This window comes from Rhipicephalus microplus, chromosome 2 (genome assembly GCF_043290135.1).
Source record: "Rhipicephalus microplus isolate Deutch F79 chromosome 2, USDA_Rmic, whole genome shotgun sequence".
Classification (NCBI taxonomy): domain Eukaryota; kingdom Metazoa; phylum Arthropoda; class Arachnida; order Ixodida; family Ixodidae; genus Rhipicephalus; species Rhipicephalus microplus.
The window spans coordinates 158,900,996-158,913,944 of NC_134701.1; the positions used below are offsets into that span (position 1 = coordinate 158,900,996).

General features: G+C 45.8%; 1 protein-coding gene across 2 annotated transcripts in view; it reads left to right on the plus strand.

Annotated features, from left to right (window-relative positions):
• Positions 1-668: 668 nt before the first annotated feature.
• Positions 669-12,949, plus strand: part of Rim (Rab3 interacting molecule) — a 169,072-nt gene continuing 156,791 nt past the window's right edge. For both annotated transcript variants that reach the window (XM_075886963.1, XM_037421872.2), the window contains exon 1: positions 669-989. In XM_075886963.1, coding sequence (XP_075743078.1) covers positions 826-989 — 164 coding nt within the window. In that variant the 5' untranslated portion in view covers positions 669-825. The remainder of the gene's footprint in view (positions 990-12,949) is intronic.

Sequence of the window (12,949 nt, forward strand, 5' to 3'; positions counted from 1 at the left end):
CTGCGTTCGTCTCTCGTGACTCGAGGAACGTGCGCCGCGTCGTCTGCGCGCGCGGCTGGAGCCGCGGCTGCGGCTTCCATTGAATACGCTCGGTCACGGCTGTGCCGGAAGCAGCAGCGACGACGGAAGTGACGCACGCGGGTGAGCGTGACGGCCCGGAAGTGTGGCGCGTCGATTGGCCGCGGCGTCGGCGCGTTGACGTCAGGAGAAGCCCACCGCCTGCGCCGCTGCCGTCCCTTCGGCAGCCCGAGCAGCGCAGGCACACAGCAGCCGCGGGTGCCGAATCGCCGCGTTTGGTTGTGTTCTTTTTTGGGTGGCCACGAAAACGCGAAAGTGTGCGCGGTACCTTTTCTTCCAACAGTGCGGACGTGGGGACGTCTTCCTCGTCGTCTTGTGTGCGTGGAAAGGAAGAGATAGGGGCCCCCTGCTTGTTCCCGAGTGCGCTGTGTTCCATGCTTGATCGGCGGGCCTGGTTTTGGTTCCCGCATGTGGGGTGGGGAGTGCGGTGAGCGCGTCGTCGTCTCGGGCGGCCAAGAAAGCCCTAGAGGGCTCTCTTTGCGGCCAGCGGCGTGAGAGTTAAAGCGAGCGCGCTCACGCGCGGGAGCCGCGCGCGAGCCGTGCTGCATTTCGCGGCCCACGATGATGTGTGGTCGGCTGCGCCGGCGGGCGGCAGTGGCTCGCGAGGCCGGCCCCGCCGCAGCTGCCCGATGAAGCGTCGCGGTGGTGGGCGGCGTGCGTCCGACGGCAGCCAGCGTGTTCTCGTTTCCGCTGTTTGGAGGACCCAAGGGGCCCCTCGGCTCCGTGCTGCCGCCGGCGGCCCGTGGCATGACGTCGGCGGCGCCGAAAGCGGCGGGGCCCCCCATCAGCGGCGGCTCGGGGCCTCCGCCCATGCCGGACCTGAGCCACCTCACCGAGGAAGAGCGCCGGATCATCGAGTCCGTCATGGCTCGACAGAAGGAAGAGGAAGACCGGGAGAAGGAGATCCTCAAGTGAGTAGCACAGCACCGCCTACGAACCCTTCTCGCGACAGCGCGCGCTCTCCGCTACTTTCCGGAGTCGCTAGGCCTCGCGGGGGCCGCCGCTCGCACGGTTTCGTTTCTCGGCTGCGTCGTGAGCTCGCCGTCACTACGGCGCAGCTCTTCTTTTTGTGGAGTTGTAGAGTAAAACAACAGCGAGCCAGCGAATTCCCCCGTCACGTCCACTTCTAATGGGAACGGAATGCATTTCGTGTTGTCCCTCCAAAGGGAAACGAAACACCGGTGCGACACCTACACAACTCGAGAAAACTCGCTCGCAGCTACGGGAGTTGGGTTCTTCTTGCGCGCTTATACATATATGTATACTAAAAGACCGTAGCCGGTGCTCACTATACACGGTCTGCGCAAATTTCGCCCTCGCAGTTCCGCTTTACTCTATTGATTACTTCTCGACTTTGATGGTCTATAGATCATTTTTATGCTCGCGTAAGCGGCGCTCGCCACTAAGTCTCCCCCTTTTCTCGTCACGAAGTAGCTAAGCCTAACGGAGGTGGAGAGCGCACTTCCAAATCTCGTTCGGGCTCTAAATTTCGACTCGTGTCTGGTTTCGATTTCGTTTAAGTCATTTTCCTGTTATTTTTAGCAGGAAATAGAATAGTGAAGTCTGGTTTCCGTGACTCCACGAATACTAAGTACTGTCCGAGCACCGTCGTTTTCTGCGTGTAAGGGGCCAAAACGATAACATTTAGTTCCGAGGTGTCGACGACCCCCAGAGTGCATGTACACTTATCCTCGTTTTCTTGTTTTTTTTCTATTATTCATCTTGACAAAGAACTATAAACGTCCATGGAAAACGATAAATTGCTTGGAATCGGGCTCAAATGACAGTGACCTCAATTTAAAGCATTCTGCTCGGCGCATCTTAACCAACTGTCTCTTGATCGTCGTGTAGTGAAGTGTCGTGGCTATTCGCCAATTGAAAACTTACTTTAAGTCTAACTTTTTTGGTTATAATGTATAGCGCGGTGAGATTCACGTTACCGGGGCAAATAATCTCTTCACCTGCGCGTGTAGCAGTAGTCCTGTCTCGTGCATGCAATTTAGGCGTGAGCGAAACGATGATATTCAGGCAGCATTGCAACTTTAAGCCGACACAGTAACGGAGATATAACGGCATTTTTTTTAATGAAACACGGCTTTCCGACCAATATCACGCGAGTAGGCGCTTGTTTCGAGGCGATTACATTTTTTTTTTCATGATGTTAAAACGGCGTTTGAACTTTGTCTGTTGGCCATGATGACATGTCCTTTTGGACGCGTCAATAAGAGACATAATAAAAAATGAGTGGGCTTTGTCGTGCTTCTGTTAGAAAACATACAACAAAGAATAGGATCCCACGCCAATGTTCTTTGAAAGTGCGAGCGATTGTACTAATTACAAATTCACCGTGTATACGCTGCACAGTACAGTCCTCACTGGTAGAAACGCGATGTTATCTTTTTTTTATATGGTGACTGCTATGAGAAACGGCCCGAGACAGACGTATACTATGTCGCTACGAATTCGGTTGCTGATCGTAATGGTGGCCCTGGTGTAAGTTCTCGAGTCAGGATTGATTTATTGACTGATATGTGGAGTTTAACGTCCCAAAACCAGCATATGATTGCGAGAGACGCCGTAGTGGGGGGGCTCTGGAAATTGCGACCACCTGGTGTTCTTTAACGGGCGCCCAAATCTGAGCACACGGGCCTACAGCATAAGTGCTCGAGTCAAGATTACTCCAATGTGACGTATACATTAAAACGCTGGGAAGGAAAATGCCCTCCATTGTCCAGCCCCACATTTTCGCCTTTCAATCCGTGAGTACTCAAAGTCTTTCTTTCTTTCTTTCTTTCTTTCTTTCTTTCTTTCTTTCTTTCTTTCTTTCTTTCTTTCTTTCTTTCTTTCTTTCTTTCTTTCTTTCTTTCTTTCTTTCTTTCTTTCTTTCTTTATTTCTTTCTTTCTTTCTTTCTTTGGTTAACCATCCCAGATATAGGCTGTTTTTTGGCATAGCAAATGGTATGCATGGATTGCGAGAAATACTCGCATGACAATGAAGGCAATTCGAAGCTTTGTGATGATATGGCGCACGCATGATTAAGTGAATGCGTTGAGGTTTCTGACCCGCGAGAGGCGCTTGAACGTGTCCACTGCACATTGAAATTTGGTTTTCTTAACGAATTCCTGTACGTTATTGTAAGCTTTTTTATGTGACTTGACACCACTTGCGTTGTCATCGACTGAAAAAAAGAAATAAGAAACCGAATGCATCAAAACTTCAACTTTGTACGATGCCTCGCATGCTAGTATTTGTGAGTCAGAAATGACAGTCATACTACATATCAAGTCTCGTTCTAAAACTAAATCTCTGGAGCTACTCGCGTATAGTAATCCATTTATTTATTTATTTATTCATTTATTTATTTATCTATTTATTATTTGTTTGTTTGTTTCGAAATGTATTAGAGAGCACCTTTATTAACCATTGAGCGAGAGGTTGTGGGCTTAATTTGAGTTGTACAGAATAAATGAAAATTTTACGATAAATTCACATCAGAGAAGCGGGAAGTGAAGTCTTGGTAAGAGAACATGAGAAGATGCTAGACAAACGAATCAACAAGAAGATAACGCGAAAGAAGTGTATGGAAACAAGCGAGATTTGAACGAGTGGAAGAAAGTTATACGATACATATCACCGGCGATAATTGCAGCATGCACAGTGTGTACTCGTGTCACTCCCAGGTAGCTGAAGTAAAAGCAAGGAGAACTGGAAAAATTGATACATTCAAATAGGTATGGTATAATTGTACGAATACGAAGTGTCGAGAGTGCTTAACACTGCTCTAATCGTAAGCGAAAGATGAGATTATATCGGTTAAAATATCATGCACGCTTGAAGTAATTGCCGATCTTTCAAAGAATTGGGTGTTTCACGGCTTACACTTGAAGCCCTTAGCAAAAAAAAAGAAAAAAAAGAAAATAAAAAAATTACGTACCATGAATCTGTGAATTTTGATGTTTTGCTATTTTTCCAGCACAAATCTTGACATTAGCAGTCCCTTCGCGTGACCTCATGAGAAAACAAGCTTTCGGTTGCTGCATATACGAGAGGGGTTGGGGGGGGGGGGGGCTTCCGTTTTGCTCTGTTCTGTTTGTTTTGTTGTGGAGAGGTTGAAGTTCGTATTACCTCGGCTACTAAATATCATTCAGTTCTGCAGCGACGAAAAAATATTAAATGGGAGTGTGTGCAAACCCCCTCTGAGACAAGTTAAACAACACTGACATGTTATTTCCACTGCTCTCAGAGAGGGTTCGACATCCTTCCCCCCCCTCCCTGAAGTTTTTCGTGCTGCAACTGTCTGGATGATACTTAAACATCTATTCGCTTTCACATCGGCTTTCAGTTGACAATGTTAGCTATTCTGCGCATAAAATAAAACGCAAAAAATATCCTGGCTACGGCCCTGGGGGAATGTCACTTGGAAATTGTTTCCCGCCATGCAGTCGCATGCCGGTTCTGTATTGACTCGCGCTATAATCGTGCGCGATCAAAGAATCTCACTTTGTGTTGTGCGTTTGCGTCAGTGCAAGCTGAGATACCAGCGTGTAGACAAAAAGCGCGAAGTACTGACAGTGCGAAGCTATAAGCTTCGCGCTGTCAAAGCTATAAGCTTAGTGCTCGGAGGACGAAAGAGTTTTATGAATAAATAGGTGGAGAAGATGAAACAACGCTTGTAACAATTTGATTGATATGTGGGGTTGAACGTCCCAAAACTACCATATGATTATGAGAGACGCCGTAGTGGAGGGCTCCGGAAATTTCGACCACCTGGGGTTCCTTAAATGCCAACTCCGGCGACTTTTTTGACCACGTCAAGGTTATGGTGTTTCTATCTTCCTGAGACGCTCTTGTCACGAGCCCAGTAGCTGTAATGCTCAAGAAGTTCGAAAATAATTTTATTAAGCAAAAATGAGCAATACCTAAACCGAAACCCGACCGAGCGCCCTGTCTGCGTATGACGTACTATTTGGTAGAGCCGGAGCCCGTATACTGGTTCCGCCGGCGCGGTGTTTGAAAACTGTGAAAGCCAGTCCAGCGAAGCACTGGCCAAACAACACAAAGGAAGAAAAAAAGCATTCCCGTGCTATACCCGGGCCAAACCCCACCACCGTCGCCTTGTGGGAAGCACAATAAACGCTGTAGTGGTCAAAGTAGCGATGCCATCGGCTGCGTCACTTCCGTTGACATGCCAAACATGACGTCACGCAGACAATGTTGCCAATGATTTTGGCAAGTGAGGTGAGCTTTTCGAGGCAATCTTTAAAATTCATTTGCAAATGATCAGCGCATCACTCAATTCTGTGATTCGGTATGAAGGACTAAAAAGTGCAAAGGAACAAACCCAGCGAATTTCATTGAAGTTCATTGACCTCGAAAAATAGCCGGAGTTGGTCTTACGTGCCCCCAAATCTAAGCACACGGGCATGCAGCATTTAAACAACGCTTGTAGTGAAGGCTAGAAAGAAACCAGTGCAACGTCTTCGAACTGTGAGTTGCGTAGTGACCCTTTAAAAACATTGCCGTTCAGGAGTGACCGGTAAAAATATCTGCCTCGTCCATTTGCAAGTTCAATAATGGATCATTCAAATAATCATTCGGAAGATTGTTTTGTCTAAGCAAAAGGCACTCGAACGCGGAGATGCGTCTTTCATAATCATATGGTAGTTTTGGAACTTAAACCTCAACAATTTTTATTATCGAACGCGTACATGATCAAAGGTTACTGTACCATAAACACTGCCTGCCCGTGGTGTGCCGATGCGAGGTAGTGAACACGTGGTTATATGACTTGTCCTTTCATATAATGATTTATTTCTTATTCAAAACGTCGATGAGTAGGACGTGTGTCCACACGAAATTACTTCATGAAACTTTCTTTGTGTCTTTTTTTAGCTTTAATCGTTAGTTATCGTCCTTACTCAAAATGTACAGGCGGTCAACATTATTCATTTGGGGGAGGCGTGCGTCAGCATGCATTCCGTTGATTTGCACACAAAAAAGTGGATCATCGTTTCCACGTGCATGCACTTGCCAGATAAGTTTGCCTGGTATTTGTTTTTACTTACTTAAATTGGTTACCTGTTCATGCGTGGTGCTGGTACCAGGTGGTCTTGCATGCCCTGCGCAATGGTCTCATTACACATATGCGACTTTTCTGAATAAAAAATCTGTCGAAATGATAGCCGTTCCTTTGAAAACTATGGATCTTCGTTTTCACGACAACGTGACACAAGCTGCCACGATTTTTTCTACAAATGTAATTCGAGAGTCATGCTTGGCCGTGTTTCAGTGACTTTCAACTAAAATTTATGCATTCCAGGATGTGCCATAAATTATAGTTTCTTTTAATTCCTGGAATATGTTTTGTCAATTACTTTTGCTAACCCCACCCCCCTCTCCCTCTCTCTTCTAAGCTTTCTACGGCGGCATTCTATAAGTTTAATAAAAAAAAATCACTGTCCAAGCACTCGGTACAGGTGGTTAACCAGCGAACCTAAACTTGCAGCCTCAATGCATATGACTGGGCTAATTACCGAAGGTTCAATAAGTATTTCTCACTTATTTGTCGCGTCCATTCAGAGTGAATAATGCGCGTTTGCCGCTTATGTGTTCTCTATTTCATTTTCAGTCGAGCAGCAGTTTTGACTAGTAGGGCTCCTGTAAATCATACGCGCTCGTAGTTCTTGCGCTCAGGACGCACAGATTTCCGTTTCGCCTAGCTATGTACAGCTTGTTCGCCGTGGTGGTCTACATGTGCAGCTTGTTCACCATGGTGATCTACATGTACAGCTTGTTCGCCATGGTGGTCTACATGTACAGCTTGTTCGCCATGGTGGGTTACATGTACAGCTTGTTCACCATGGTGGTCTACATGTACAGCTTGTTCACCATGGTGGTCTACATGTACAGCTTGTTCGCCATGGTGGTCTACATGTACAGCTTGTTCGCCATGGTCGTCTACATGTACAGCTTGTTCGCCATGGTGTTCTACATGTGCAGTTTGTTCGCCATGGTGGTCTACATGTACAGCTTGTTCGCCATGGTGGTCTACATGTACAGCTTGTTCGCCATGGTGGTCTACATGTACAGCTTGTTCGCCATGGTGGTCTACATGTACAGCTTGTTCACCATGGTGGTCTACATGTACAGCTTGTTCACCATGGTGGTCTACATGTACAGCTTGTTCACCATGGTGGTCTACATGTACAGCTTGTTCGCCATGGTGGTCTACATGTACAGCTTGTTCGCCATGGTGTTCTACATGTGCAGTTTGTTCGCCATGGTGGTCTATTGTTTACCGTGCTCGAGTGCTTACCCACAGGTTATGAAATCGAATCCTGGCCACGACGACGACCTCTAATTTTATGATGCGAAAATGCTTGAGTCCCGTGCGCCTACTTTTTTGGCGCACGTTAAAAAAAACCCCGGAGGGTCTAAATTTCCGGAGCCCTCCCCTACGGTGCCTCACATAATCTCCTCGTGGTTTTGGGACGTAATACGCCAGATATTATTACATTGTTGTGAGCAGCTCTTCTGTAAAAAAGGAAAGCATATACATTGATAAAAGGACAGCACACGTACGTACTGTTTCTTATTTCATTTTTTTCCATTTTATTGAGGTTGTTATGATTACATTTCATGAAATGCACAACACTGATTAGAAATAACAGCCGATACGAATGACATAGAGAACGCCTGCCTGCTTCATTGTGAGCTTTGTGATCAGCCAGCACTGTCGGATGACACTCCCCTGTTTTTGTTCTCACTCCGCCAGTGGTTGTTTTTGTTTTTACCTTTTTGTCTGTCTCGTCAATTACAATGTTAACGGTGCAATCTCTATATTTATCTTCTGGATATTCGTGTTCCGTTCGTGAACAAGCGAGCGAAACTGCAAATCAGGTGACGTGCCGGATAGCGGCGAAATTTAAAAAAATAAATAAACAAAAATAAAGTAGTAATAAGAATAATAAATAGTATAAATGTAAGCCACTGAATATTGTAAAAGCGTGTGGCTAGTTTGAACCCGCGAAATGAAAACACACGGGCAGTAGGCCGTTTGTGGTTATTCCTAATATATTCACGGAGTGTGCCCTCGTTTTAAGAGAGTGGTGTCAAGGTACGATGTGAATGTGTCTGTTTCTTTTGAAACTAACGTCAGGCCTAAGAGAATGCGCACAAAGATCGACAGCCTCAAAGAAAGCAGTGAACATTTTCCGATCACAATTACAAATAGTTTTGCAAAGGTTGATTGTTTCATCCGAGTCTCCTCCTCCGCCCTCCTTAGGCCATTTAGTGATGAAAATCCTCATCATCTTCATCATAATCGTAATCAAAATGTGGCATAAAATACGGTCTTTCATTGATCAATACAAACACTACGCGAATCGCAATATCGTGTGTCGGGGGTGCGGCACACCAGGTCCAATGCATCTGCGGTATAATGTACGCATATATTATTATCTCTTGGTATGTATATAAATTTGACGCATGTCGGCGTCCTTATATTCGGCTGAGCGAGCCCAGTAGCTCTTAGAGAGCTGCTATTTTTCCTAATTGGCCGTTCCACTGCCTGCCGTGTTGCTGCGCCATGAGTATAGTGAACTAGAGCATTATTGACCCTCTCAAGGTTTACAAACGTGTGTTCAGAAAGAGTGGGTAACGAATTAGAGTACTAGGTACTTTACTAAGGGAGAGCATGAAGCCGTCATATGGGCCTCAAACTTGATGAGGCCCTGAATCTGCGGACACTCCCGTTCATTGAGGATTACGTGTGTTTAGAAAAAGTTTATTCTACCATGGGACGCAACAAACCTATGGAACGAGCGTCTGTACAACAAGCACAATAACAAACAAATGACAAAGGACAACATACGTTACACATTTAAGCAAAAGTTTCTGTGTCTTGATTTGATTGATATGTGGGGTTTAACGTCCCAAAACCACCATATGATTATGAGAGACGCTGCAGTGGAGGGCTCCGGAAATTTCGACCACCTGGGGTTATTTAACGCGCACCTAAATCTGAGCAAACGGGCCTACAACATTTCCGCCTCCATCGGAAATGCAGCTGCCGCAGCCGGGATTCGATCCCGCGACCTAAAGTGTCCAAATCTGTAGGGTGTCCATAGCTCATGGTACTAATAACTACATACACAACATATATACACTAATCACAATATGGACAATGTATATGATGATATATGTACATAACTTGGTGAATATGTTAGAAAATATGTACAACAGGTATCAATATTCGTAAAAATTACAAAACTTACAGCGTTAGAATGAAGTGCATATAAACAAGAACTCACAACCATACGGGGCATACACAAACACATAGAAATAGTAAACACACATTACATGCACTAATGAGACATTGACAGGTGACCTGGCTATAGGAACCAGGCCAGGTGGACGACTAATCGAACACGTCTGTCAACTACGGACAGAAAGCGGCACCACCATTGTCGCAGAAATTCTTCCTCCCCAAGGAAGAACAATTCCTCCCACAAACACAGGCCCTTGATGAAAACTGGTTTATCCACTGATGTGCCATTATAGAATCGGTGGACAACAAGAGCTTTAAAAAATAGCTTGCTGTTCTTCTACAGTTTTATTTTCTTATTTGACAAAAATATACTCAAATAAATGTTCTTTTCAGCTACATGAAAGTTTAAAACATTTCCTTTTACTTTGCGCACGTTCAGTTTCACGTGGAAAACGAAGGGACGACTTTCCTTACCCTTGGAAAGAAATTGAAAACGTGCTTTCAGTTTCAACTTCAGGAGCTGGTAAACGAGGTGACCGGAAGTTTTTTGGAGTACAAAGCTTGTGACCTAGAATTCTTCTATAGCCTTGAGCCTCTGCTGGAGCAAGCGTGAGTTCTATACTTCAGTTATCTCTCAAGAAACCTGAAGCAACCGTTATCCGGAGGCAGGGCGCCGCGTACGTGAGCCGGTATTCCACGCATATGCTTCATAACGAGCTTATATTTTCCTAAACTCGCCCGCACAAACACTCCGCTGTAACGGAGAACGCGCCCGAGAACTGTAGAAAGCTGTACGCCCGAGCTCCCTAATGGTTTACTACTGGAAGCTGTTGCTTCGCTTCGTCGAGTATAGAGCAGGCGGAGGAAGAGGGAAACTGGAGGATAGTGATGCTAGTCATGTTCTCATACCAGCTGGCTGCCCTTTGCTGTGGGTAATAGGCGTAGGTGTGTGCATAGAGGGGGGGGGGGCAGAGGGACGCCCCTCTGCACCCCCCCCCCTCTATGCAAACACCTTATGCCTATTACCCAGCAAAGGGTAGCCAGCTGGTCTGAGACACCCCCTCCCCCTGGTCACCTGAAAAAAGGGGTGGGGCGAAAATTTTGCCCACAAATTGGCTAAATATGGAGGGGACGCAGCGATGAACCTTCACCTCGCACGCCTATGAATGGGTTAAGGGCGAGATTTACCTCATGTATACACAGTGATTTCATCAACAAGTGTAGCTATTACTTATTTAGGTAGTATAGTTGCGCATATATTTTACAAATACCGCTAGTAACTGTGCATATGCGCATAAGCTGGTGCTCTGGCACCAATTCTTTTGTGTTTCCTGACGCTGCAGAGAACGTGATGAAAACTAGCTACTGCCGCCAAAGTTGATCGCCGTTCGGTGCACGCCAGGCATGTCTACAGGCGACGCGCTATGTACGCCGGTTGTAAAAACAGGGTGCCGTTCTGCCAATAGGGCCTTTCGATTTAAGTCATAATTATAGCACTACAGTTACAAACAGCAATAATGTTCACTACGATTTCCTTAGGCTAACTGTCTGTCGGATTCATTTAGTCGTATTGCCTAAACGTAAAGTATACAGGGAGCTTACCACATTTTTATGCACGCCCCGCCGCGGTGGTCTAGTGGCTAAGGCACTCGGCTGCTGACCCGCAGGTCGCGGGTTCGTATACCGGCTGCGGCGGCTGCATTTCCGATGGAGGCGGAAATGTTGTAGGCCCGTGTGCACGTTAAAGAACCCCAGGTGGTCGAAATTTTTTGGAGCCTTCCACTACGGCGTCTCTCATAATCATATGGTGGTTTTGGGACGTTAAACCCCACATATCAATCAATCACATTTTTATGCACAGTGCCACCATTATACTGAAAAAGACTGCTGTTATTGAGAGTTGCCGTGGTGCTTCTACTAAGCGCAGTGACTGGGGGAAGTGGCTCTGCCATTGCTTTCCTGTATTCAAAGGGAAGTACCAAATAAAATATTGTTCTTTAGTGTGGAACTTAGTTTGTTTCACGAGTTCTTGATGACATGTGGGGTTAACGTCCCAAAACCACCATATGATTATGAGAGACACCATAGTAGAGGGCTCCGGAAATTTTGACCACCGGGGGTTCTTTAACGTGCACCCAAATCTGAGCACACGGGTTTTACGAGTTCTTGAAAACAGCGCAATTTTCGTGATACTTTGTACTTAAACGAATTTCTTTTTTTATGCTCCCACGAGGGGGCAGTTAAACACCTAGCCTGACCACCGCATCGCACGATTTCTGGTGCTGTCTTGAGGGGTGGCGCTTCTCAGGATGGTTGAATAAAAGTCTTTGTACTGTACTGTAAGGTTTTTGCTTGTATAAGATTGATGTGTCATCATGTAAGTTACCATTCAGTCAGCAGAGCAGGCCTCGTGCCACCTAGGCTTCCTTGTACTTCACGCGTCCTACCTTTCTTACCTTATATATATATATATATATATATATATATATATATATATATATATATATATATATATATATATATATATATATATATATATATATGTATATATAGTCCAGTAGATCCTCCGTGAGCGGTCACAACGTGGTTTAGACGTTTCGGCTTAGAGTCTTGCCTTCATCAGGATTAAAGATACAGTTTGTTTTATACAATCTCAAATCAGAGGGCAAGGAAAGAGGAAAAAAAGACAGAAAAGGAAAAAAAAGAAAAAAAGGAAAGAAAAAGGAAAAGAAGAAAAAAAGGAGAAGAAGAAGAGAAAAATAATATACGGTGAACGCCCCTCGGGTGCCCCCCTTCCACTCTTCCTTCCACATCCCCCTTCATCTCTCTCCCCCTTCTGCCCTTCACCTTTCTGATGTCAGCGGTCTGTGTATGTTTCCGTTCACTAACGCATTCCTCCCGATCAGACGGCCCCTCCTGGCACTGGCGGTTCGGTGTGGGGCAAGAAAGAGCTTTTAAGGAAGTCCTAAGCCTTTAACTTCTCGGAGTCCCGTAAACAATTCGTCGTAGAAGGAGGGGTGCCGCGTATTGTGGCAGAGGCTGGTAAGCGGGCATTTTAGGAAGTTCTAAGCCTTTATCTACTCCGCGCCCTGTCAACATTTCATCGTAAAAATAGGGGTGCCCCGTATTGCGGTAGGCTGTGCAAGCGCGTGCAATGCGAATTCCTGGCCCGCTTCTGGATTACGCGTGTAGTGGGGGCCTCCCGGCTGTGCACAGGGTTGCTGTTGGGCATGTCATGCATGGCACAATTGATTGGGTAGTAAAATAAAACAGAAACAGACGACAGCTGCATTTAGGAAGAGTAGTTACACTTGAAATTGTTTTGGGTTGTCCAGTGCCCTTCGCAGCTGCAGTGCCGTGAACTCAGTTACTAGTTGCGTTATTGTTTTCTAATGCTTTAATTGCTGCGAGTGTACCAGGATTCTCATTTATTCCTCTATCGAGGGTGTTAAATCGGTGGATAAGGTATGACTCTCGTTGTTCACGTTCTCGATTTGATTTAAATCCCGTCTCTAAGAGCGTTACTGATAGTTTGTCGAATGCATGGTCGGGAAGATTGAGATGTTTTGATTGAGGTAGACTTGGGGCTGATTTCGCATGGG